We start from the raw sequence: 26,422 nt of genomic DNA on the forward strand, positions 1-26,422 counted from the left end.
ACCCGAGGTACTATTTCTGGGTTAGCAGAGTCTGTAACCTGAAGCGTCTGTAACCTGAAGCGTATGTAACCCGAGGTACCACTGTAGTTATTTCTAAATTTGCATCTATAGCTACAAATTAGCACATGCAAATTTTATGCAAATACGCATCCTTTTCCAGTGTAAGTGGCCGCCTTACGGACACAACAATAAACAACAACAACGAAAACAAGAAGACACTTGCTCCTCCTAATCTCAGGCGAGCAAATTCTGTGACTCCGCTAGTTGCCCACCAGAAGGAGCGGTGAACCCACGCTTCCTTTTTCCGCTCCTGGCTTTGCTGCTTTTGAAATACTTTTCACGGGATGGCTTGTCATGTGACTGTGCGGCAGGCTCAATATGGCGGCCTCCATAGAGCGCCTAGTGCATAGAGTAGGCGAGGGGCAGCGACCGACTGCTTTGGTTGTTTTTTCTATGGTGCTGCTCCGCTGCTTTCTGGGAGTTCAGGGTCACGCCGTAGCTTGGTAAGTGCTCAAACCAGAGGAGAAGCCTTTCCACCTCTAAGCATCCTGTGGGCGCGGGGGTGAGAGTTTCCGGCTCTTCCCACCCCCGCCGCATTTAGCTAATCTTTAACTGTGCTTGTACGTGAAGGAAACTCAGGTGATAAGAGGGCCGAAGAGATCAAATTGACAATACCTGGGCTGATGTCCCGTTGAACAAGTAACACTGCTTGCAAATATAAAGGTAGTAGAACAAGGAGAGGATTTTGGAATAGCGCCGTATTCCCAGCGTGTTTTTTTGTTTTAGGTTAGAGAGTCTATATGCATACGCATACAAGTTCTTGCAGAGAACTTTTTTAATTTGGGAGAGCCTTAAAAGTATGCCACGTCACTACTTCCCCATCTTAATCTTACCACATTTGTGGATCTGGATTTTTTCTCCGCTGTGTGCAGGAAGCTCTCCAGTTTTCTCAAACATTCTTCTTTGTAACTAAATTAGTTCTGTTCTAGAACCTGGTGGTAGTTTTGTTGGGCGGAAATGGGGGAGTGAGACCTACTAGGATGGTTGCTTTTCATTTCCTCTGTTCCAGTTGCTTTAACACAGAGATTGAGTGAAGTTTTTCAGTGGTGGAGAAAACTCTGGGCACCTTAATTTCTGGCTCTCAGGCTGCATTAAAAGGCACGGGGGGGGGGGGTAGTTTTCTTAAATCCACTGAGTGTTCCTCCATCTTCTTACACAATGTGGGTTTCCTTAGGATCTAGTTTAGCGCAGAACTGCCTACTTATAGATGTTCAGCCCTCGAAGTGTGCTTCCTCATCCAAGCACAAGCCTGATCTTGCCTGTCACCCTTTTGATTTCTGGCCTGCTTAGTGGCAGTTGTTTGCAGTCCCTTGAGTCAGAGTTTCTTCTTGGGTCAGCCCCCTCCCCTGGCCTATTTAGCTTGATGTAAAATGACAGGCATGGGAAAAGAGCAAACTTAGTGTGTTTATTACCTGAGCATTAATGGAACGGCTTTTAATGGCTCATCAGAGCTGCTTGTGGTGAAACAGAGGCGTTCTCTCAGAAAGATCTTCACTCCATGTAGGTGGAGAGGTGGTGTTTCCTAATGGATACCAGTCTTATAACAGATGGCATTTCTTCCACCCAAATATACTCCAAGTTCTAAATGCCTTCCTCAGTACATCCTATGATAATTCAAAAAATAATCTAGAATTTAAGATTTCACATAATAACAACATTATGAGGCTTGCATAGTTTGGAGGTGATATCTAGCTAACAGGAGGTCCCACTCTGCAACTTTATTTGTAACGCAATGCTTTTCAGTTAAAGGGGTAGTAACACTGAGGACACCATCTATCGGTCCATATTTAATTATATGGGTTTTGCATTTCTTGGCCCAGCTTTGTACAGATTTTTAGAAATTTGCTCCAAATAACATTTTGGGGTCAACCTTGTATCCAACATATGTTGTAAGGAAGCAAGGTGGTGCAAACGATTTGACAGGGCAAGTTAGTGAGTCTGAACCTGTATGATTCACACTGGAAACTTGTAAAATTTCAGGAATTCATTGAACGATGACCTATTACTGCCGTATCCTCCACCTCGACACGGTCCGCGGCATCACCATCGGTACGTTCGGGACTGTCAAGCTCTCCGACACGGCAACACAACACATGAGTCCTGGCCTAGCAATAACAGCACTGTCTTTCCACTGACCGTCACAAGCATCTTCATCTCTGACATCCCTCCAAAGGGTCAGACTAGTCGACATGTCTATGGCCATCTCACTACAGTGAGGGACCCCCTGAGGACGTTCTCTGTGCTGGAGCCTGGTGGGCCAGGGGGCTGCCGTAAACGCAGCCGAGCAACGGTGGAAGAGACTGCCAGGGATGGCAAGTGCCTTGTGGCCCAGAACGGGGGGTACTTCAACACGAAAACCGGAGAGTGCCTTGGGAATGTTGTGAGCGACGGGCATCTCATCCAGTCCTCCGGAGGGATTCAGAATGCTCATTTTGGCATCCGGAAGGATGGCACTCTAGTTTTTGGGTAAGGAATCAGCAACTCTTCCTTTTAAACCAGGTGTGGGGAGCTGGAAATCACATAGTACCTGTCAAGCCATTGGCCCATCTAGCTTAGCATGGTCAACACTGACTGGCAGTGACTTTCTAGGATTTCTGAAATCCAAGAAAGCAGGGGAGATACCATGATCACAGACTTGGAGTTTGGAAGGGACTACGAGGGTCATGCAGTTTCAACCCCCTGCAACGTAGGAAACTTTCACCCAATGTGGGTCTCGAAGCCACAACCCTGAGATTACTAGTCTCATGCTCTTCCACCTGAGCTATTCCTCAGGTCATGGTGAACTGTGAACTTGGAAGGGACATTGGTGATCATACTTAGCTCAACTCACTCTTCAGGGCTGGATGGAGAGCCATTCAGCTTCTGCTTCATAGGAGAGCTCTACCACCTCCTGAGATAGCCTGATCCACTGGCAATTAAAGCAGTATCATACCACAGTCAAGGCTTTTGCCAGAGGATCCTGGGAAGTGTGGTTTATTAAAGGTGCTGAGAGCGGGCCTCTGTTCCCATCACAGAGCTACAATTCCCAGAGAGGAATTATCCTTTAAATATTTTCAAATGTCTCTCCCTCCTTATAACATGACTCCTCTGTTGTCTTTTCCAGCTACCTCTCTGAGGAGGACGTGTTGGCTAAAGACAACCCCTTTGTGCAGCTTGTGAGCGGGGTGGGTTGGCTCTTGCGAGATGGGGAGGTCTACGTGAATCAGAGTCGGGCAGTGGAATGTGACGAGACGCAGGAAACAGGTAAATGTGGGGAAGGGGCCTGTTCCTTTTATCTGCCTGATGCACTGGATGGTCAGAAGGGGAGGAGGAGTGATAACAGGGGGCGTGTATTGATCTGTCCATAATGGGAAGCACCCACAAGGCTTGGTAGCCTCCCAAGAATGGAGAGGAACTGATGTGTCTTGTGTCTTTTCCTTCGGTCCACTGCCTTTCTGTGCCCCCCCCCCCCACCTACCATGTTTTCTGCGCTGTTGGGTGGGTGAAGAGCTATGGGATTCACTTGGTACTTGGTTCCTCTGGTGAGTAAGGCTTGGGCGGGGGAAGAACATGTTCCATAAAGGTCCTGGCATGACATGACCTAGCAAGCTCTAGACCACCCCAGGCTCAGCAGGCTCAAGGCCAAGGCTGTCCATGGCCCTAATGGAAATATTAAGATATAAGATGTAAGCATTAGGAAAAGGTAATCAAAAAGACAAATGGTGATTTGTGATACTGTTTAATTGAATTTGCATGCAACAAAGAAAACCATTTTGCACCTCCTCAAACACACCAGTGACTTGTGGTTAATGGACTGCAGCTAATCGTATTAATTTTTATTTCCTTCCCAGAACCAGATATCTGGGTTTTTTTTTAATGTTCTTTCATTATAATCACCATGCCCACGCTTCAGCGAAACTGAATTCTTGTATTCTCTCTTCAAATGATTCATTACATTTATGTTTCTTGTCTGTATGCTCATGAAAATTAAATACATATGTTTATATATGGTGAAACAAAAGACCAGAGCTGTGATGGTACCCAGCTTAAAGCAGACAGTATTTAAGAAAACAAAACATGCTTACACCATTCTGCTGTAAGGAGAGGTTTTGCCCTGTGATTTCTTTTTTAAAAAATCCATCCTTGTAGCAGAGTGATTATGTTTCTCAGCTATTTGTATTCTGTCTCTCTTTCTCCCCACCCCTTTGTGGTAGGTACGTTTGACAAGTTCATCAATACTGTGTCTGCCAGGACAGCCGTGGGGCATGACAGGCAAGGACAGCTGGTGCTGGCGCACTTTGATGGGCAGACACATACAAGGGGGTAAGTCTGTGTAGTTTTTTAAGTTCTTCCTCCTAGTGGGGCAGGTGATCCATGCCTCAGATTGAGCTCTGCTTGGAGGGCCTCTTTGTCTCCTTGATGTGTTCTGGGTCAGTTTTCCTTTTTTATTTAAGTAACAATTCAGGAGAAAAGTTAAATAAGGAATCCAACTGTAGGTGCTAGCATTTAACATGAAGGTGTCTGGGAATTTCCATCCTATGACTCAACAATGACTCAACAATGAGTGATGATATTTGGGCATAACACTAAGCTGTGGTTCAATAAACCATGGTGTAGGGACACTTGGTTCTGGTTTGTTTAGCAATATAATAATAATAATAATAATAATAATAATAATAATAATAATATATTATTTATACCCCGCCCATCTGGCTGGGTTTCCCCAGCCACTCTGGGCGGCTTCCAACAAAACATTAAAATACAATAACCTAAGGCTTAAACAATTCCGGAGGACTTAGTGTCATGTATGAACCAGGCCTGCCTAGCACCAGACAAGTATGATTCTTTAATGTATCCCAGTTTGACCATAATGCTAAGAGGTTGGTTTGCAAATCTTAGTTTATGTTAACTGTAGTAAACCACTGCTTACAGGCTAAGGCACTGGGGCAGGTTCAAATGATTAAATTAAACCACAGTTTAGTTAGCCAGGTCTATATGAAAGAGCCTTCTTTTTTTAATGACCTGAATTGACCCTCCTTAAAGAAAGCAGAGCCAGGTTTGAAAGGTTGGTTACTGTGGTACGTGAATTCTCTCTCACATGAAAATATATGGTCGTCCCCACCAACCCAACCCCCAAGCTGTTATCTTACCTGCGCTACAGTAATCACTGGCTCTCTTTTCAGGGCTGCCCTAAGACTTCTCACTGCCCGAGGCAGATGGTGAAGTCATGTACAAAAGCCTAGCAGACAAACAGTTTAATCTTGCGTTGACACTGTTAATGTGCCAGAACATTCCACTACGCACAAGGACCACAGGCCAGGAACAGAGCATGCCACGTGGCTCATCCAGCCCTAACACTTAACTTTCGCTCCCTTCTCTCCAGCATTTGCCTCCTTCCTCTCCCTAAGGATAGGGCCGGCCCTTGTTCTTCCCCCAATGCAAGGCATCTTCTCACAACTATACCCTTTATCGTTTGCACAGCCTCAGCCTTTGGGATATGGCTGATTTCCTGAAGCAGCAAGGCGTCGTCAATGCCATCAACTTGGACGGCGGAGGGTCTGCAACCCTGGTCTTAAATGGAACACTTGCTAGTTACCCTTCAGATCATTGGTAGGTGCTTTCACTGTTTGCTGAAGGGGAACTCGACCCTGTACTCGTGGACAATGCAGAAAGAACCGCCTGCTGTCACACTTCTGGTCCTGAAGTGGTCAGGCTACGTTTGGGGGGTGAGACAGTTTTCTGTGGGTCTGCATCAATGTCAAAAGAAGTTCCTACAGCTGAGAAACCTCGCTATTTCTGCCAGCATTAAAGAAGGGGCAGGATGTGTACTAGGGCTTAGCCTGGCTGTTGTTGTTTTTCTTTTGGTGCAATCAGTATTTCTTTCTCCCCAGCGAACCTTACCCCATGTGGCGCTGCCCTAGGCAGGTTTCGACTATCCTGTGTGTCCATGAACCTGCCTGCCAGCCTCCGGACTGCAGTGGACATGGGCACTGCGTCCTTGGGGAATGCCAGTGCGACGGAGCTCTCTGGAGAGGACCAGCATGCAATGTCTTGGACTGCGGCCCTTCCAACTGCACCCTGCATGGAATCTGTACAGAAGGCAAGGCCACGTAGGCTGGGAGAGGTGTGAGCATGTGGGTCAGGTAGAACAGGTGCCCGGCCTCCAAGTCAGGGCTGCCTGACTATAGAAGCACATCACTAGTAGCAAGTAAAGGTAAAGGTAAAGGGACCCCGACCATTAGGTCCAGTTGTGGCCGACTCTGGGGTTGTGGCGCTCATCTCTATTTATTGGCCGAGGGAGCCGGTGTACAGCTTCCGGGTCATGTGGCCAGCATGACTAAGCTGCTTCTGGCGAACCAGAGCAGCGCACGGAAACGCCGTTTACCTTCCCGCTGGAGCGGTACCTATTGATCTACTTGCACTTTGACATGCTTTCAAACTGCTAGATTGGCAGGAGCAGGGACTGAGCAACCGGAGCTCACCCTGTCGTGGGGATTCGAACTGCTGACCTTCTGGTCGGCAAGTCTTAGGCTCTGTGGTTTAACACACAGCTCCACCCACGTCCCTACAGCGCCATTGATTTAGAGGCTGCCTATAGAATTAGGGTTATAGAAAGCACATTGCTATTAACAAGTGGGACTCCTGCTGAGACTGCTTCTGGGCAAATTGGGGTTTTTAAAAACCCTTGGATATATAGCAGGGGATGTTTTTTTACTCCTCTTTTTCTTTTGGTTAAAGGCAGCCTCGGACCTGTTCTGATTTGTTAGGATGCTGGCTCTACCATTGGGCAGAGTGAGGCATCTGCTTGGTATCCAGCATAGGAGCAGTGGTGGCAGTTTCCCACCTCCTCCTCCTGAATCTTGAAGGACAGAGTTGTGTTTGCCCCCCAGGCTCCCCTTTGCCCCTTAAAGTGGCCTTTGGCTTTTAACTATCTGTTTCCTTTTTGTGTTGGTTTAGTCTGCTTGTTTTTAAATAGAACTGTCTTTTATTTTTATTTTTTTAAATAATATTTATTAAAGTTTCAAAAAAGTTACAAAAATCAGAAAAAACACAAAAATACAAAATACAATAAAGTAAAAACAATTAAAAAGAAACCAACTTTTCCATATCTTGTCTTTCATTTACTTGTTTCCCTGACCTCCTCACACCTCCCTTTTTTGTATTCTAGTTCAATTGGTTATTTCAGCAAATCCTTTCCATTTTTACTTTTATCTTACTAATTTATCTTAATATATTATAACTTTACATTCTCACCTGTTAATAATCCATCTTTAAATACTCCTTTATAACATTACTACTAAAACCACATAACTTCATTTCAACATCCTTCTAACATTCCTTAATTTTACAATATTTCTGTAGATAGTCTTTAAATTTCTTCCAATCTTCTACTACCGACTCTTCTCCCTGGAAAATAGAACTGTCTTTTAGACTTGTTAATGCTGTTTTAATGTATTTACGTGTTTGTTACTTTCTTCAAATATTTTCAGTTGCTTTGAGTTGTCATTGAAAAATAAGGTGACTAATTTAATAATAATATTCCCCAAATGTCCTCTGTTTCCCCTTGGGCATGGCTTATCTGAAAATCCCACGTTCTGTCCTGAATCCCCTCCTTTGCCGGCACTGGTGACTCTATTCCCAGTTGTGCCATAACTTACCTCTCTGTGCCCATGATCTCACTGCTCCAAAATCACATCCATTTCTTGTTTCCCCCTTTATTGCAGAGGGATGTCTTTGTGATGCTGGCTGGCAGAGCCCCAACTGCAGTGAAGGTAGCTGGATTTCCTTCCTAACAATCCTTCCTTTGGAGAGTTGTGTGTGTTTGTGAATATTTATTTATTGCATCAGTTTGTAACTTGGGAAACCAATTGCAAAAGTTAGGGCAGCATTTGCCAACCTAGTGCCCTCCAGTGGTCTTGGACCGCAAGTTCCATTGGCCCCAGCCATTGTGGGGCAGAGTATAAACTCAAACAAAACAAAACAAACTTTTCTCCCTTTGGCCAAATAATAAGCTGAATTGTTACAGTCCTTGAAAATACGCTGCAGTTGATTGAACTGGCAGTAGCTGTTTTTCTCCAGTTTTATTGATTTTATTGCCTTGTTCTTCTTTTATTGCTTTACTTTGTGTTCCTTGCTCCAAGCATTCTTTGGTCAGGATAGAAATTAACTACGGTAAATAAATATTTCCAGGGCAACTTACAACGTGATTGACTTTTCTATCTTGACTTTGCTACATGTGTTTGGGGGGGCACTTTTGGTGGCTTGCATTGTGGCCACCAACTGCTGAGTTTTTTATTATTGTTGTGATTTATTGCAAAAGGAGGAGGAGCTTATGCAAACTGCAGAAATGACATGGGTTGCATTTTCTGTCCTGGCACAGATGTGGGGGATGGAGAGATCCACAGCTCCCCCCTTATCCAGCTTACTCATGTCCATGCAAGGTCCTTACCATCTGTGCTTAAATGCAAGGTTGGAATAACTGTGTGTGTGACCCTTCGTAGCAGGGAAAGTCAGCAGGTATTCTCTGGCTGTTCTTGTTGTTGGATTCCAGATCCCATCAGCCCCAGCAAGTGAGGCTTTGGCCAGGCATGATAGGAGCTGTAGTCTAGCAACATTTGGAGGCTGCCACGTTGGGAGGGGAGCAGCTCACTGGTAGAACATGTGCTTGGAATGCAGAAGGGTCCCAGGTACAATCCTTGCATTGTATCAATTGTCGGTATATAAATACATCTATAAATAAAAAATCCTGGCGTCTGTGGGGAAGGCTGGGCAAGTTGGCCATTCTGAAAGCATGGAAGCTGCTGCCAATCAGTGCAAACAGTACTGAGCCAATTGAACAAATAGTCTACTTTCGTATAATGCAGTTATATTGGGTCTTCCCTTGCTCTTGACCTGGAAGTTGCAGGCAATTCAGAATGCTGCTGCACAGCTGCCCATGGGACTGACACCCCACCAGCATATAGCACCTCTGCTCAAAGATCTGCACTGGCTTCCTCCCAGGCCAAGTTCAATTAGTTTATTACTGTTAGTATATAAAGCCCTTAACAGCTTGGGAGCAGTTTACCTGCGAGATCGCTTTGCCCTATATAAGCCCACTTGACTGCTCTGAACTGGCCCCATTAAAAGTGGCACATAATATTTGTCCAGCATTTGTAAGAAAGCAGCGTTTTAGCATGGCAGCACCTTCACTTTGGCTCGCACTATTGACATCAGGCAGAGTACTTACAGCAAAGGCTTCTTTCTGGCGCCTACTTACAACATGTTTGTTTAGACAAGCCTACCCACACCTGTGGAATGCTGGCATGTGTTTTCATTAGGCTTTTAGCTTATTTCTGAGGATTTTAAATTGGTTTTTAACTGATAATTTTATTGCTTTATTCTTTTTTTGTAAAGGATTTTAGGTTGTTTTCTTTTTGTAGAATAAAGTGCTGTATATAATTTTTGCAAAGCAAATAAACAGGAAATATATATTCCTTGCCACCCAAAGTTCTCATGGTGTTTTGCGTGTGGTCTCCTCCCTCCCTCTGTCTCTTCTGCCATAGCCTGTGCTCCTGGTTCCTATGGCGATGGCTGCCTTCAGAAGTGCCTCTGCCTCAATGGTGGTGCCTGCGACCCTGTCCACGGAACTTGCAATTGCTCAGCTGGGTACCAAGGCACACATTGCGAAGAAGGTGAGAGATTTGTTTATTTTAACTTGGCTGTGGTGATAACGTATTTGCTCTACTCCCTTCTTGCTGAGTTAAAGCTGTCTGGTTAAAACAGCACTGTCTGCACCTGGTACTTGTGACTGTCACTGCTCCCCTCCCAGCCTTTATAATTCCTTAATGTGGGGAGGCATGCTTTGGGCTCCAAAGAAATTGGGACAGCTGGAAGACAGGGTGTAAGCACCGAAGAAATGGGCGAGTTAGCTGACAGGAGAGGCTCAGTGGAGCCAGCTAGTGGATGCAGAATGTCCAACCTTTCCACATCTTCTTTGTTTGCATCACAGATTCTACACACAATGCACTGTTAAACTGTGGAACTCACTGCCACTGGAGGCAGTGAGGACCACCAACATGAATGGATTGGACAAATTCATGGTTATTAGCCACAATGGCTCGGTTCTGCTTCCACAGTCGGGGTATTCATGCTTCTGAATACCAGGTGCCAGAAACCACAGGAGAAGAGAGTGCTCTTGCACACACGTCCTGCTTTCTGGTTTCCCCACAGGTATCTGGTTAGCCTCTGTAAGAACAGCTTGTTCTGGGCAAAGGCAGAAGGGCTTTGCAAGCCTTGGCAATCAGCTGCTCATCCGTGCCTGAAAACCCTGCTGTAAGACAGAGAGCCAGGCCTCATTCTGCCATGTGTTTCCCTGGCCTGCTTGCTATTGTGTAACCGCCAACTTGTCTTCCCTGTGATTGTTTTCTCAGCCTGCCCCAGCGGACGGTACGGGCCAAACTGCCAGGATGCCTGTCCCTGCCCAAACCAGCGTCCTTGTGATCGGAAGACGGGCAGTTGCAACGTTTCTGCTGAATGCCCCCAGCCTGACGACGTGTTCCCAGGTAGGTGGCTCAGGGGCCTCGTGACTCAGGAGGAGACACAGCCTGAGCTTTTCTTTCGGAAGGTTTGGCCCTTGGCCTTTTTGCTTCCTGTTTAAAAGGGTCCTGGAAAGATAGGAAGAGGCCTTATTTTGACTCTGGTTCATTGGCCCACCAATCTCAGTATTGTCTTCCCTGACTGCCAGCTGCTCTCCAGGGCTTTGGGCAGGGATCTCTCTCATGTTGTGGAGGGGGCTGACTAAAAATCAGCCCTCCTGCCAGGGAAATATCTCCCCACTCATACATATATATATGAAGCAAAGCTTTAATAGTAGAAAAGTGTAACATGCTGACTGAGAGAAACAAAACATATTGAGGCAAGTGACAGGTAGCCTGAAGAGAGGGGCCAATTCTAAAGTACAGCATAAAAGCCCAACTCACTAGAGGCCAGGTATTCTATTGATAAAATTAGGCCTCAGTGCTTTTCTTACATCTTAGCCCAGGCATAGGCAACCTCGGCCCTCCAGATGTTTTGAGACTACAATTCCCATAATCCCTGACCACTGGTACAGTTAGCTAGGGATCATGGGAGTTGTAGTCCCAAAACACCTGGAGGGCCGAGGTTGCCTTTACCTGTCTTAGCCCTACCTGGAGATACTGGAGGTTGAACCTGGAAGCTTTTGCATGTGAGGCTGTTGCTCTGCCTCAGCCATATGGTTCTTCTCTGTGGTGTTATATATATATTTTTATATATATATTTATTAAGATTTTTAAATACAAATACAGAAATAATAAACAGTATAACATATATCATAACATAGTTTCATAACTTCTTTGGACTCCCTCGCGTCTCCCGCTCCCACTTACATCATTGTAAATTTTGCCAGCAATTTATCATCTTGTTTAGATTCTTGTATCCCATTCATTTGAATATAATCTAATAATTCTCCAAAAGGTTTATATTTTCCTCAATCTCACTTATCGTCCTAATTCCGCCTAATTTGGTGGTGCTCAATTATTTATGATCTAGCATCCTCCTTAACATTCAACCAAATTACAGTTTTTTTGTAAATAAATCTTAAATTTCTTCCAATCTTCTTCAGCTCTCTCCTCTCCCAGGTCTCGGATTCTGCCGGTCATCTCAGCCAATTCCATATAGTCTATCAGTTGCATCTGCCATTCTTCCAGTGTGGGTAGATCTTGGGTTTTCCAATGCTTAGCGATGAGTATCCTTGCTGCCGTTGTTGCATACAGGAAAAAAGTTCTGTCCTTCTTTATCACCCTCTGGCCGACAATACCCAGGAGGAAGGCCTCTGGTTTCTTGGGGAAAGTATACTTAAATACCTTTTTCAACTCATTATATATCATTTCCCAGAAGGCCTTCACTCTAGGGCACGTCCACCAGAGGTGAAAGAATGTTCCTTCATTTCCTTTACATTTCCAGCATTTGTTATCAGACAAATGGTATATTTTGGCAAGTTTAACTGGGGTCATGTACCATCTATATATCATTTTCATTACATTTTCCTTCAAAGCATTACATGCAGTGAAGTTCAACCCAGTGGTCCACAACCTTTCCCAGTCCTCAAACATAATGTTATACCCAATATCCTGTGCCCACTTTATCATAGCCGATTTAACCATTTCATCTTGTGTGTTCCATTTTAACAGCAAGTTATACATTCTTGAAAGTACCTTGGTCTTAGGTTCTAACAGTTCTGTTTCCAATTTCGATTTCTCCACCTGGAACCCTAACTTTTTGTCACTTTTAAAGACTTCTTTAATCTGAGCGTAGTGTAACCAGTCTCGCACTTTATCCTTCATTTTCTCCAAACTCTGCAATTTCCAATTGTCTCCATCTTTTTCTAGTATTTCCCCATATTTTGGCCATTTGGCCTCCATATTGGGTCTTTTTCGGGCCTTAGCTTCCAGAGGTGATAGCCACCTTGGAGTTTTATTTTCCAATAAGTCTTTATATGTTGTCCAGACATTAAACACTGCTTTTCTGACAATATGGTTCTTAAAGGCCTTATTGATCTTAACCTTGTCATACCATAAGTATGCATGCCAACCAAAAGCATTGTTGAAACCTTCCAGATCCAGTACGTCAGTGTCTTCGAGAAGTAGCCAGTCTTTTAGCCAGCAGAAAGCTGCGGCCTCATAGTACAACTTTAGGTCTGGCAGGGCAAAGCCCCCTCTTTCTTTCGCATCAGTTAGTATCTTAAACTTAATTCTGGGCTTTTTGCCCTGCCAGACAAACTTAGATATATCTCTCTGCCACTTCCGGAAGCACTCCGTCTTGTCCACAATCTGTAGTGTTTGGAACAAAAACAACATTTTTGGCAATACATTCATCTTGATAGCAGCAATTCGGCCTAACAAAGAAAGTTTCAATTTTGTCCAACTGTCTAAGTCTCTCTTAATTTCTGACCAACATTTTTCATAATTGTCCTTAAATAGATTCAGATTTTTTGCTGTTATGTTTACCCCTAGGTACTTTACTTTTTTAACCACATTTAATTCTGTCTCTCTCTGAAACCGTTCTGACTCTGTATCTGTCAAATTTTTCCCCAATACCTTGGTTTTCTGTTTGTTTAATTTAAATCCCGCCACCCGACCAAAGTCTTGAATCAATTGTAATACTCTTTTCGTACTAGATTCTGGCTCCTGCAAGGTCAAAACTAGGTCATCTGCAAAAGCTTTAAGTTTATATTGTTTCGCTCCGACCTGAATTCCTTCCACCAACCGGTCCCCTCTAATCATATTCAAGAGCACCTCCAGAACCGAAATAAATAGCAGAGGGGAAATAGGGCAGCCTTGTCGTGTTCCTTTTTCAATTTTAAACTCTTCTGTAACCACATTGTTAACTATCAGTTTAGCCTTTTGTTCTGAATATATTGCATCAATCCCATTCTCAAAACCCCGTCCCACTCCCATTTCTTTTTAATTTCCCTTCATAAATTTCCAGGAAATATTGTCAAAGGCCTTCTCCACATCTATAAAAATTAACACTGCTTTTGTATTTATATCTGTTTGCAAAAGTTCCAAAATGTCAATGATGTTCCTTGTATTAGCAAACAGGTGTCTACCTGGGAGAAAGCCTGCCTGGTCCTTGTGAATTACTTCATTTAATACTTTTTTAAATCTACTTGCCAAAATGTCTGCAAATATTTTGTAATCCACGTTTAAAAGAGAGATGGGACGATAGTTCCTAAGTTGTGTCTTTTCAGCTTCCGATTTTGGTATCAATGTGATAAAAGCTTCCTTCCACGATTCCGGCGCCCTCTTCCCCTCCATAATTTCATTGCTAACCTCCATCAGTGGTTGTATCAGATAGTCTTTTAATGTCTTATAATACTTGGAGGTCAGCCCATCTTGCCCTGGGGATTTGCCCAATTGCATGTTCTGAATGGCTTGTTCAATCTCTTGTCGTGTTATTTTGCAATTCAGGATTGATCTATTTTCTTGTGACAATTTAGGTAGTCCATTTTTTCCCAAAAATTGTTTAATTTCAACCTCGTCTTGCGGCCCTTGAGTATATAATTTTTTGAAGTATCTCTGGAAGCACTTTCTAATATCCACAGGTGTCAGGGAACTGCCATCGGAAGGACAGGTGGTGAGAAGGCTTCAGGAGAATAGGAGAGCCTCTTCTTCAGCAGAAGAGGGAACCAGTAGGGGGAGTGCGGGAGCTCCAAAGGAAAGGGAGTCGGAGGGGAGGCTCTGGGATACTTCCAGTGGGAACAGCGAGGAGGTATCAGAACAGCCCTTAAGGACTCCCACCCCCCGCCGGAAACTGTCACGGAGGGAATCCAGGAGGCGCATGTCTGTGAAACAGCTTTTATGTTGGAAACGCTTCCGCTAACGCCCACTGTCAGATTCTACCAGCGACTGAGGGAGCCATGCTCAAGGGCTCCTCTCAAGGCAGGGTTTCACTACACTGAGTGAGCTCTGAGGGATCGAGTTTCAACCCACAAGCAGCTCATTATCCCACCACAGCAATCTGACAGTCCCTGAAAGCAGCTTGTGCAAAGAGAGGCATCATGAGCAACCCAGCCGGAGCCGGAGATGGGGGAGCAGCTGCAGCCGGTCCTAGCCTGGAAGAAAGGTACAGGATGTTGGAGGTACAGTTAGCTCTGCAAACGGCGAGGTTGGAGGAGAGGAGGGCTCATGATGCAGAAAAGGGGAAAGCCGCCCAGCTCTCGAGGAAAGTGCCAGGACTGGTGCAGAAGTTTGGGGGTGATCCCAGGAATTATCAAGCCTTCAGGACTGAGATGCAATATGCCCTCAATCTGCAGTTTGATGATTTTCCTGATGAGGATTCGAGGGTTGCTTTTGTGATTGGGCATCTCGAAGGCCCGGCCAGAGATTGGGTGAGACCACTAATGGCAGCCAATAATGAAGCCCTAAGGGACACAAGGAAGTTTTTTCGCGCCATGGATCTGATGTTTTCCAGCGAGATTGAGCAGGGAGTGGCGCGCAGGCAGTTAATGGCGTGTAAACAAGGGAACCGATCTGTCCGTGAGTACTGGACTGAGTTCACCATGTTGATCCATAAATTAGGATGGGATTTGTCAGCGGAACCGATACAAATGCTGTTCGAAGAAGGACTATCTTCGGCAGTGAAAGACGAACTTTCCCGGGGGCCCAGGGCGGAGTCTATGGACCTTCTGACCAAATCAGCGCTGGCCATAGGCTCACGCCAGGAGGCCAGAGCCTTGGAGAAGCGGGAAGGGAAAGGGGAGCGTTGGAGGGATTTCCGCATTCCAGAGATGCCAGAGCAGCCTTCTCTGCCAGCAGAGCCGATGGAAATCGGAACAGCGCGCGCGCGCGCAATTTCAAACCCCAGTGAAGGGCGGAAGAAGGAGGGAAAAGGCGCCAAGAAATGTTTTCTCTGCCAACAGCCAGGTCATTTTGCCAGAGTATGTCCGCAAAGAAAGGAATGGCAAGGAATGGCGGGAGCTGTTGGGGAGGAGGGAGAAGGAGCTAAGGAGCAAGTAAAAGCCAACGCCTGGCTGCCACCGACGGGGCACAGCAGCCAGGCCAAGGAACAGTAAATGTGCCCACGCCAGAACCCCCAAGACCAGCTCTTGTAATAGAGGTATTGCTGGAGCTGGCAAACGGACACCCACTAAAAGTGAAGGCGTTACTAGACTCAGGCAGCTCCTGCAACTTTATGAGTAAGGAGTTTGCAGCCGCCCATCAGATACAAACCATTCCTTTAAAAAAACCCCTGCAGGTGACCACGATTGATGGGAGGGCGCTGTTGGGGGGAGAAGTAGACCAGCAGACTGTCCCCATGACAATGAGGGTGGCAAGACACACAGAACGGATAGCGTTTAATATAGCCACGTTGGGAGGAGCGCCCATCATTTTGGGGATGAGCTGGCTAGCGCTGCATGATCCGCTTGTGGGATGGCACCAGAGAGTGGTTTCCTTTGGGTCAGCACATTGTATGGGACACTGCACAGAAAAAGGGGGCCAAGTAGGCACTCAGGCCACGTTAGCAAAGATAGAAGCAATGGAACAAGGTAGGGTACCACGACAATATGCAGATTTTGCCGACGTCTTCAGCGAAAGGGAAGCAGATAAACTACCCCCGCACAGACCCTTTGACTGCCAAATCAACTTACTTCCAGGAGCGCAATTGCCAGTGGGCAAGGTGTATGCAATGTCTGACAGAGAGATGCAGGAGCTAAGGGAGTTTATTGACAAAAACCTCAAGCGTGGGTTCATCAGGGAGTCACGAGCGGTGGGGGGTAGTCCAGTGTTCTTTGTAGACAAAAAAAACTCGGACAAACCGAGATTAATTGTGGATTTCAGGGCCCTAAACGCAGTGTCCGAACCCGTGAGCTTCCCTATGCCCAGAATCGATGACATTCTGACCCGGGTGAGAAAAGGGAAGATTTTTACCAAGCTGGACCTGAGGGGGGCGTATAACCTGATACGTATGAGAAAGGGAGATGAGTGGAAAACCACTATGTTCACCCCCTTGGGGGCATTTGAGTACTGCGTTATGCCTTTCGGCCTCCAGGCGGGTTCAGCAGTATTTCAATCATTCATGAATCACGTACTAGGGCCATTGCTGTACAAGAACTGCGCTGCGTTCTTGGACGATGTACTGGTGTACTCGGAGGATGAAGAGCAGCATGTGCGAGATGTGCGAGAAGTACTGAGCAAACTGCAAGAAAACCAGCTGTGGGTGAAACTGGAGAAGTGTCAGTTTCACACCAGGGAGGTGGAATTCCTTGGGTACCGGTTGTCGGACAAGGGGCTGGCCATGGATCCTAGCAAGGTGCAAGCGGTGCTGGAATGGAGGCCACCGAAAACTAAGAAAGATGTGCAGAGGTTTTTGGGGTTCGGAAACTTCTATCGGAAGTTCATCAAGAACTTCGCCCATTTAACAGCCCCCATCACGGATTGTCTCAGCAGTAAGAAGAAATTTGTCTGGACGGAAGAAGCGCAGCGAGCTTTCGAAAGTTTAAAGAGGGCGTTTGCTTCGGAAGAACAACTCTTACACGTGGATCTGCAGCAGCCGATGAGGGTGGAAACCGACGCGTCTGACAGAGCGGTGGGGGCCGTGCTTCTGCAGCCAGGAGCGAATACGTCGGAATGGAGGCCGTGTGCCTTCTTCTCGAGGAAATTGAACAAGTCTGAGAGGAATTATACAGTGTACGACAGAGAATTACTCGCTGTCCACGAAGCGTTCAAGAGATGGAGACACCTGTTGATTGGAGCGCAACACAAGGTTCAAGTGCGGACAGACCACAAAAATCTAGAATACTGGAGAACAGCCCGAGTGTTGAACCAGAGACAAGTAAGATGGGCGCAAGAGTTCTCCAAGTTCAATTTTGAGATTCGCTACGTGCCAGGGGCTGAGAATGTCAGGGCGGACGCTCTTTCCAGAAAACCTGAGTACTTGGAGGGGGAAGGAGGGGCGGAAGAAAGACATATCATCTCAGAGGACCACTGGGTTTGTGGGGCGGCATTGGTGGGGCAAAGAGAACTGGTAGAGGGTATTGAAAACGATGAATATGCCCAAGAGAAACTTAGGGAACTCAGGGAGACAGGTGAGAACGCAGGGGGGTTTGAGGAAAAGAACGGAAAACTATATTACAAAGGGGCGCTCTACATACCAGGTGGGGAACTAAGAGGACGGGTGCTTAAGCAGTTGCATGACAGTCCCACGGCGGGGCACTTCGGGCAGCACAAAACCATGTGGTTGGTTACCAGGGAGTTTTGGTGGCCCAAGGTGCGGGAGGACGTGCGGGAGTATGTCAGGGGATGCGACAGGTGCCAAAGAGCAAAGGGAGAGAGGTTGGCGCCAGCGGGGTTATTAGAACCCTTACCCACCCCAGAAAGGCCATGGGAGGTGGTATCCATAGACTTCATGACCGATCTACCGAGATCCAAAGGGAAAACCGCGGTCATGGTGGTGGTAGATCTACTAACTAAGATGTGCCACTTTATAGCTTGTTCACATGCAGTGACAGCGGAAGAAACCGCAAGGTTGTTTGTGGAGCACATTTTTAGGTTGCATGGCGCCCCCTTGAGGGTTTTGAGCGACAGAGGAAAACAATTTACTTCTAGGTTCTGGAGGAAACTAATGAGCATGTTGCATGTGGAGGTAAGTTTTTCCACCGCCAGACACCCAGAAACAAATGGGCAAGCAGAAAGGGCAAACGGGGTTTTGCAACAATATCTGAGGTGTTATGTAAAGGACAGAGAAACGGATTGGGTGGACTGGTTACCTCTGGCAGAATTTGCCTACAACAACGCGGAGAACGTGTCCACAGGGATGAGTCCCTTTCTAGCCAATTATGGGTGTCATCCTCGGGCGTTTCCAGGAGAGGGCGGGGGAAGGTGGAGTGTACCTGCAGCGGAAAATTTTGTTGAAGAGATGGAAGCGATCCACCGTCAGCTCCAACTCAACTTAGAGAAAGCCAAAGAAGAATATAAGAAGCAAGCTGACAGAAATAGGAGGGAAGGCGAAACCATAAGGGTGGGTAACCGGGTGTGGCTATCCACCCAAGGACTGCCGTTCAAGGGAGGGTGTAAGAAATTGAGACCCAAACGGTTGGGACCCTTTGAGGTCATACAGCAGGTCAACCCAGTAGCATTCAAACTCCGATTGCCCAGTCACATGAAATTGCACCCAGTATTTCACAGGTCATTACTGTCGCCATACAGAGAGGGGTGTGAGTGGGGGGAACATGAGAGGGAGGTCACCCGGACACCCGTCATAGAAGAGAGAGAACGCAACATGGATGTGGCAGGGATCATTGATTCCAGGTGGAAGGGGAATCAGGTGGAATACTTGGTAGAATGGGAGGGGGAGGAAGAGTCAGAAAACACATGGGTACCGGCAGAGGAAGTCAAAGACGAGATTTTAATAGAAACGTTTCATCGGCGTTTCCCAAGTAAACCACAACCAGTGGCAAGGTTTAGGAGGGAACACTTCGGGACTACAGATGAGGAAGGGGAATTTGAAGGGTTCCCAGAGTCGGAAGTGGAGGTGGAAACAGATTCCGACGAAGAAGAGGAAGAGGGGGAAAGAGGCGGTAGGCCATGGTTAGAAGTGTTTGAATCCTCGGAGGATGAGGGGAGTTCCTTCCAGGGATTTCCGTCCTCGCCGCCAGTAAGAGAAGAGGCGGGAGGGGGTGAAGGGGGCCCTGGGGGGGAGGTGGATGTCAGGGAACTGCCATCGGAAGGACAGGTGGTGAGAAGGCTTCAGGAGAATAGGAGAGCCTCTTCTTCAGCAGAAGAGGGAACCAGTAGGGGGAGTGCGGGAGCTCCAAAGGAAAGGGAGTCGGAGGGGAGGCTCTGGGATACTTCCAGTGGGAACAGCGAGGAGGTATCAGAACAGCCCTTAAGGACTCCCACCCCCCGCCGGAAACTGTCACGGAGGGAATCCAGGAGGCGCATGTCTGTGAAACAGCTTTTATGTTGGAAACGCTTCCGCAAACGCCCACTGTCAGATTCTACCAGCGACTGAGGGAGCCATGCTCAAGGGCTCCTCTCAAGGCAGGGTTTCACTACACTGAGTGAGCTCTGAGGGATCGAGTTTCAACCCACAAGCAGCTCATTATCCCACCACAACAGGGTTCTGAATATTTCTTCCTTCAATCTCTAAATTTGTAACTGTATTTAGTTTTTGTCTCTTCTTCAATTGCCAAGCTAGCAATTTTCCACATTTATTCGCCGATTCAAAAGTTTTTTGTTTCATTAATTTAATCTTCCACTCTATTTCCTGGTTTATCAATTTAGAGTATTGTGCTTGATAAAGTTTAATTTCTCTCAGAATCGGCTGTGACTTCGGGTTTGATCTTAGCTTCTTCTCTAGTTCTTTAATTTTCTCCAAGATCTTATCTTTCCTCTCATTTTGTGTCCTTTTCTTTACAGCATTCTGTTGTATCAAAAACCCCCTCATCACAGCCTTGCTTGCATCCCAGATAATTCTTTTTTCCACCGTAGTGTTCATATTTATCTCAAAGTAATCCTTCAAAACTTTTTGGGCCTTCTTAACAATCTCCTGATCTCTAAACAAATTGTCATTCATCTTCCATCTAAAGGAGCCGGTTGGTAGTAGTGTCATGTCCATCTTTACTGCATTATGGTCGGAGCAGGTCTTTGGGCAGATTTCCACCTTTCTGGCCTTAGGTGCCAGACCTCTAGATATCCATATTTGGTCGATTCTTGTCCAGGTCAGCTGGGCTTCAGAGAAAAATGTTCCCTCTCTTCCCAAGGGGTTCTTTGTTCTCCAAATGTCAATCAGATCCATATTGTCTGTCATTTCAAAAAAAGTCTTTGGTAGTCTGCCGTCTTTTGTGACATTTTGGCTTTGTGACTTATCCATGTTAGTTGATACGACCCCATTCATATCTCCCATCATGATGATGTTGTTATAGTCCAGATAATCCAGCATAGTCTCATGCAACTTCTTGTAAAATTCCGATTTCCCCTCATTTGGTGCATAAATTCCTAATATCAAAAGCTTCTCTCCTTGATGCTGTATCTCAATTGCCAAAATTCTTCCATGTTCATCTTTAAATAAAAATTTAGGTGACAGGCTCTCTTTTGCATATATCACCACACCTCTCTTCTTTACTCTGTCGGAAGATATGAATTCCTGGCCAAGTCTTTTATTTATTAACACTTTTCTATGGAGCCTGGTCACATGTGTTTCTTGTAAGCAAATAATGTCCAATTGTTCTTTTTTTAATATATGAAATATTTTCCTCCTTTTTTCCGGGATGTTGCAGCCATTTATATTCCAGCTCAAGAGTTGCAGAGACATCCTGAATAAATCTGGTTATTTTCCTGGGGGTGGTATCTTATTCGCTGGATCTTCAGGTTCCAAGGGTGAAGGTACCGCCGGTGCTCCCGGCCCAAAGGGTGATTCAATTCCTTTTTGAAGGTCCTCTCCGTATGCAGTCAGAAATTTGTCTCTATCTTCCAATGTTCTAATTTTAACCTTCTTCCCACTGAAGGTAAAGGATAGTCCTTGAGGAAACTCCCACCTAAAGATAATTGAGTTGCTCCTCAGCAACCTAACCAATTCAAGGTAGGCAGATCTAAGGTCCAACAGTTGTTTAGGAATGTCTTTGTAAATTTCAATTCTTTTATCCAAAATGTCCAGTGACTTTTCGTAGTGTAGGCCCAAAATCTTATCCCTTTCCTCCTTTGATCTCAATGTTATCAAACAGTCTCTGGGCTTCTCTTTCTTTGCAAATCTTCCAAGCCTGAAAGCTGATACAATTTTAAAGTCCTTTTCCTCTAAATTCCAAAACTTGGAAAATTCTTTAGTCAAAAACTCAGCTAAGTTGCCTTCTTCCACTTCTGGTATCGCCCTTATCCTTAAGTTACTCTCCTGGTTCCGCAGTTCTATCATAGAAAGATAGGTCTGGTGTTCACCTACTTGTTTGCAGAGTGGTCTTACCTCTTGTTCTAAATTTTCAAGTTTTTGGCTAGTGTCCTCAGCCAATTTCCGATTTTCTACTGTGGCCTCCGTCAACTGCCCAATTGCTTGTACGTTCTGTGATACTTGTCCAGTTAATTTATTTAGACATTCTGTATTTTGATCAATTTTAGCTGTTTGCTCATCAGCTTTCTTGTCCAAAGATTCCACTCTCTTATCCAGAGATTCCAATTTTTCATATATTTTCTCTAAAATAGAAGCAGTTGCTCCTGAGGCCATATCTTCCAATTGTAACTGCTCAGTTTCTCCCTTCCCTGCCTGTGGCAGAGAAGCAGCTTCTTCCTCTGAAGGCAAAGTAGGTACAGATGATCTACGTGTCTGCAAGGCTGAGGTTAAAGTTGTTAAAGTTGTTTGTCTAGTTCTTCCCCTCTTTCTTGCGCCACTCATTCCAGAGTTATCTAAAAGTCAAGGTCAAGCTGAGTTGTTCCCATGAGAAAGCTGCAGCCCAGAGGAAAACAGTCAAACAGGAGGTCGGGAAAAGGAAAGTAGAATAATGTCACTGCTGTAAATCCCCAAATCCTCTAGGGGGAGCTTAAAATGTCTTCAGGGAAGAATCCAATTCTAGTAAAATTATTAAAATCAAATTTAATGTCCCAGAACCTTCAATAACAGGTTTTAAACAGAGTTAGTGTTGACAGCCACATTGTTTCAAACAGTGCATACTGGTGTTTCAAATGATTCAAAATAGCAAGTCCAAACCCCCTCAGATTGTTGCAAATTTTAATACACAGTAGCCAGCTCTTGCAAACTGACAGCTCAGTCTCAGGCAGCTCCAGCACCTGGGTTTCTCACTCAAATTGTAGTTCCAATAGAAGAAAGGTATCACGAAGTAAATAAAGGGCAAAAAATCAATTGCTTAAAGTCCTTATTTCGTTTAAAGGAAAGTTCAGTGGGTGCTCAGATCAGTTAGGTTAAAAGTTCTTTCTATGCCCCCACTCCTCCAGCTCTTTGCTTTGAAGTTCAGTGGCAGCGGAAGACGGACTTCCTGTTTTACGTCACTCCGCTTTCAGCCAAATTCAGTATTTTTTAGTCTCAAATTTTTTAAAGTCCTTCTTTACTCACGGGTTGTTGCTTTTCCGAATCAGAAGTTTCCAGGAAAAAAGGTCAGCGCTCACCGGCAGCAGCAGCGCGGCTTCACTCTGCAGATTGCGAAACGACTCACAGCGCCGCTACCCCCTCCATGTTCCGGAGCCCCTTACGGGGTTCCTTCAACGTTTCAGGGGCCGCTTCTGGCGCCCGCCGAGTCCCGAGACCACAGGCTTTTGCTGCCTGCGGGTTTCCCGAATGGGTCTCCGCTTCGCCGTAGCGGACGACCCGGTTTCCACGGAGCTCCTCCTCACAGAAAGAAGAGGACCGCCATTGCCGTTCGCGCCGCCTCTGGAAGTCCTTCTTCTCTGTGGTGTTATACCTGGGACAGCTCTTTCTCTCCCAGGCTGCTGCCAGTCAGAATAGCGGTACCGTGCTGAATAGGCCAAGAGATTTGATGGCTTCATATATCCCAGCTACTCTCTTCTTGGTCTACATTCGAGAGTGCCTGTGGATTTTGGGGTAGCTTTCTAGTGGTGCAATGTACAAGGGAAGAAGACGGGTCAAAAAGCCGTAAGAAATGGGAAATGGGAGGGTGCCACTGTATAGAAAAGGGGGGTGGGAAGCGGACTTTATTCCTGGTGCATTACAGGGGTGCCTCTTTCCCAAGGAGTGTAAACACTGTAAATTGAGGCTTTGAGCCAGGTGAAGTTAAGACCTGCTTGAGTCCCATTGGAAATCTCGTCGATTTCAAGGGTGCTTAAGCTCCAGTTGCATTAGAACCAAAGTTACTATGTCTTGATCTTTGAATGCTTGAAGTTGAGCAGATTACAAATGGATCGAGTCCGATGGAATGTATGGATTCTTTGAGAAGGAATTCCTTGAAACAAGTTAGAGCACTAGGGGCGTCGTCTCTTTTTTGTCGCCATCCCACCCCTACACAGTTGTCACCTGCGTTCGTCTTGAGCAAACTGTCCTGCCCATCCCTTTTAGGACAGCAAGAGAAATCTAGGCTCTTGATCTGACGCGACAATTAAGGCTTCATGGATCTGTTTCAGTCTATTTGCTGCATTGGAGATTTGCCTTGTCCCTTGTGCTTGGCAATTAAGCATCTAAATGCATCTCTCTCTCACAGGGCAGTGCTTGCTGAAGGCTGATGAGGAAAGTGTGCGCCTTCGGTCAACAATGTAAGTTGTGTGCTTTGTGCTTTTGTAGTGTGGTTGTGTGTTGTAATATTTTCTAGCCTCCTGTAATAGAGCTGGTCACAGAGTCCTAGTCTACAAGGCCCCCTCCACCTCTGCGTGGTCCAGCCCATTGCCCAGTGCAGGCAGTATAGATCACCCCCAATAGACAGCTGTCCATCCTTATCAGGACACAAGAAGGGGTCTGCTGGATCAGGCCAGTGGCCCATCTAGACCAGCAACCTGGTCTCACGGTGGCCAACCCAATGCTACAGGAAGGCTGCAAGCAGGAACTGAGCACTCTGCACCTGCAAATCCCAGAAAGTGGTATTCAGAAATACCACTCTGGAGGTGGAGCATAGCCACGGCAGCTGGTAGCCTTTGTTAGCCTTTTCCTCCATGAATTTGTCCCATTCTCTTTGAAAGCTATCCAAGTTGTTGGCCATCGTTGCCTCCCACGGGAGCAAATTTCATAGTTTTGACTATGCAGTGTGTGCCTCCACTTTGAAGAATCTGCATCATGGGAGATGCTCACCACCTCTCTAGGGAATCGGTCCCATCTGGCCTTGCCATCAGGAAGCTTCTTCTAATGTTCAAGCACAGTCTCCCCTCCTGCAGCCAAAGGCCATTAGTTCTAGCCTCGTCCACTGGGACAAGTCTATTTTAGCAAAGTGATTACAAGGATGAAATGGGAATCTTTTGACTTCTATTGTCAGTTCGCAGGCTGGCGTGTTAAGGCACTGTAAACATGTTGATTATTATTTTCATCGGTTAACATTATTAATAGTATTTTTATTTTGTTTTTTTACAGTAAGGAATGGTCTATAGGAGTCTTATCCTTGCTGCTTCTGGTTAGCGCCACGTTCAATATAAAGCACTTTTGCTGCAGCAGCTCCGCAGGCCGACAGAACCGTAACAGGCGTCCCAACAGTTTCCACTATGAACTGTTAAGGAAATCAGACAGTTTTCCACTTGCAGGAGGAGAGGATGAAGACTACACAGAAGACACAGAGACCTAACACAGACGGCTGTGATCCTTTGATGTGAGAACCAGCAGGAGGCCCCATCCATCACTCTTGTGTGATGACACTCTGTAGCAGAACCTTCCAGAAGGAACAAGTGGCTTCCATGTAGAACTTGACTACTGCTCCTCTCATTGGCCTTGCCTAGGGGCAACGCACATTTTCCCAGCCTGAGGGCCCATATTCCTATTTGGAAACTGCCAGTAGTGAGCAGGGCCTAAGGCGAAAGAGGGCAGAGCAGTTAACCCAAGGTTTACCTTTTTGTGTACTGTAGGCTAGTTTCCACAAACACACCTCTATCCGCCATCTGTCTGAGGGACAGATAGAGAGGGATAGATTTGGCCTCTAGGCCTGAGGTTCCCCACCTCAGACCCATCCTTTCCAAAATGAGCCCCTGCCCTTCCAGATGTTTTAGGTTGGGGAAAGAAGTCTAGAAGTTGCTGGGACTGGCCTTGACCTCTCTGCTGCTCCAGTAAAGGAATCCAAATAGAATCCCCTGCACATATAAACAACCACCACATTACAGTATCGACTCCAACTCCCATCACTCTCAGCCACCATGGCTGATGGTCACAGATGAGGCAAGTTGTAGCCCAGCAACAGCAAAAGGGCTGGAGGTTCCCTACCTGTGATGTGTCATGAGCCAAAATGGCTTTCAAAAAGAGGAGCAACTGTATAACTACCAGTGTTTCCTTGCTGAGAACAGGTGGATGTAGCCAAAGTGCAGAGTGGGGCTGTTTAAAAGCCTTCTTGCAAACACCCCTGTGCTATTTTGCAGAGGCTGCTGCCTTCCTCTCTTTCCCATGTCCCCTTGACAGCCTGGATCCAGCCAATGCCTGTATGCCTCTGCCCCAATCCCAATTGGTATGGGATCCAGGCTTGGGCCAGATCCAGGGCTGTCAAGGAGCAGGAGAAGATTCTGGGTACATCCTTACTAATTTATTTAAGTGGTGGTTGCAGCTTTCGCTGGGAAGAGTAATGGGCTGCTTCAAAAATAATGTTAAATCCAGTTACAAATTAACTGGCTTGATGCAATTGAGCAGTGTGCTGGTTCACAGCGCTCATTACTTGTTCTTGTATTGCTCCAGTCTGTGCCATGATGGGGGGAGACGTACCAGAGCCTGGTTCAGCATCACATGTTGAGAAAGTGCTAAAAGAATTAATAATGAAAAGGGCTTCACTGTGAGGAATTTTACTTCCAGCTCTGGTTATCAGAGTGCTTGACTCTTAACGCCTTAAGTATGATGGCCTAAGTTAGGCCTATAGCATACAATCTTATGACAAGTTTTTTAGTAATATATTTTGTAAGATGTAGCTGCAGGTGGGTTTGCCTTCCAATAATTTATTTTAAAGCAGAAATTAAGCCTGTCTCAGCCTGAATACATAAACCACTTTTTCTTTCTGTTGCACCTTGCCTCTTCCTTCGTAATGCCAGGGGTCTTTGGCAGCCCATGTGAAATGTTGTGCCATATTTTAAATTGCGTGTTTTGTTAGCTTCAAAAGTTGAAGAACAATTGCAGCAACCATCCATGTTTGGTGCAGGGATATACTTTTTATACAATCAGGACTATATACTTTTTACACAATAAAGTGACATTTTTTCCTCTTGAGTTATTAATGTTGTCCTTTGACTACCTGCAAGAGGGTGCCAAGACTTGACAT

The 26,422-nt window shown here is 45.9% G+C and overlaps 1 protein-coding gene across 1 annotated transcript; it reads left to right on the top strand.

Annotated features, from left to right (window-relative positions):
• The first annotated feature begins 341 nt into the window (after positions 1-341).
• Positions 342-26,370, top strand: NAGPA (N-acetylglucosamine-1-phosphodiester alpha-N-acetylglucosaminidase). Its single transcript, XM_079952849.1, has 11 exons — positions 342-503; positions 2,041-2,526; positions 3,164-3,303; positions 4,254-4,362; positions 5,521-5,649; positions 5,931-6,139; positions 7,764-7,811; positions 9,582-9,710; positions 10,449-10,580; positions 23,693-23,744; positions 24,550-26,370. Exons 1-11 carry the CDS (start codon positions 379-381, stop codon positions 24,755-24,757), a joined length of 1,767 nt encoding a protein of 588 aa, XP_079808975.1. The 5' UTR covers positions 342-378; the 3' UTR covers positions 24,758-26,370.
• Positions 26,371-26,422: the final 52 nt, after the last annotated feature.

The sequence above is a fragment of the Podarcis cretensis genome, assembly GCF_951804945.1.
Source record: "Podarcis cretensis genome assembly, chromosome: 14".
Taxonomy (NCBI): Eukaryota; Metazoa; Chordata; class Lepidosauria; order Squamata; family Lacertidae; genus Podarcis; species Podarcis cretensis.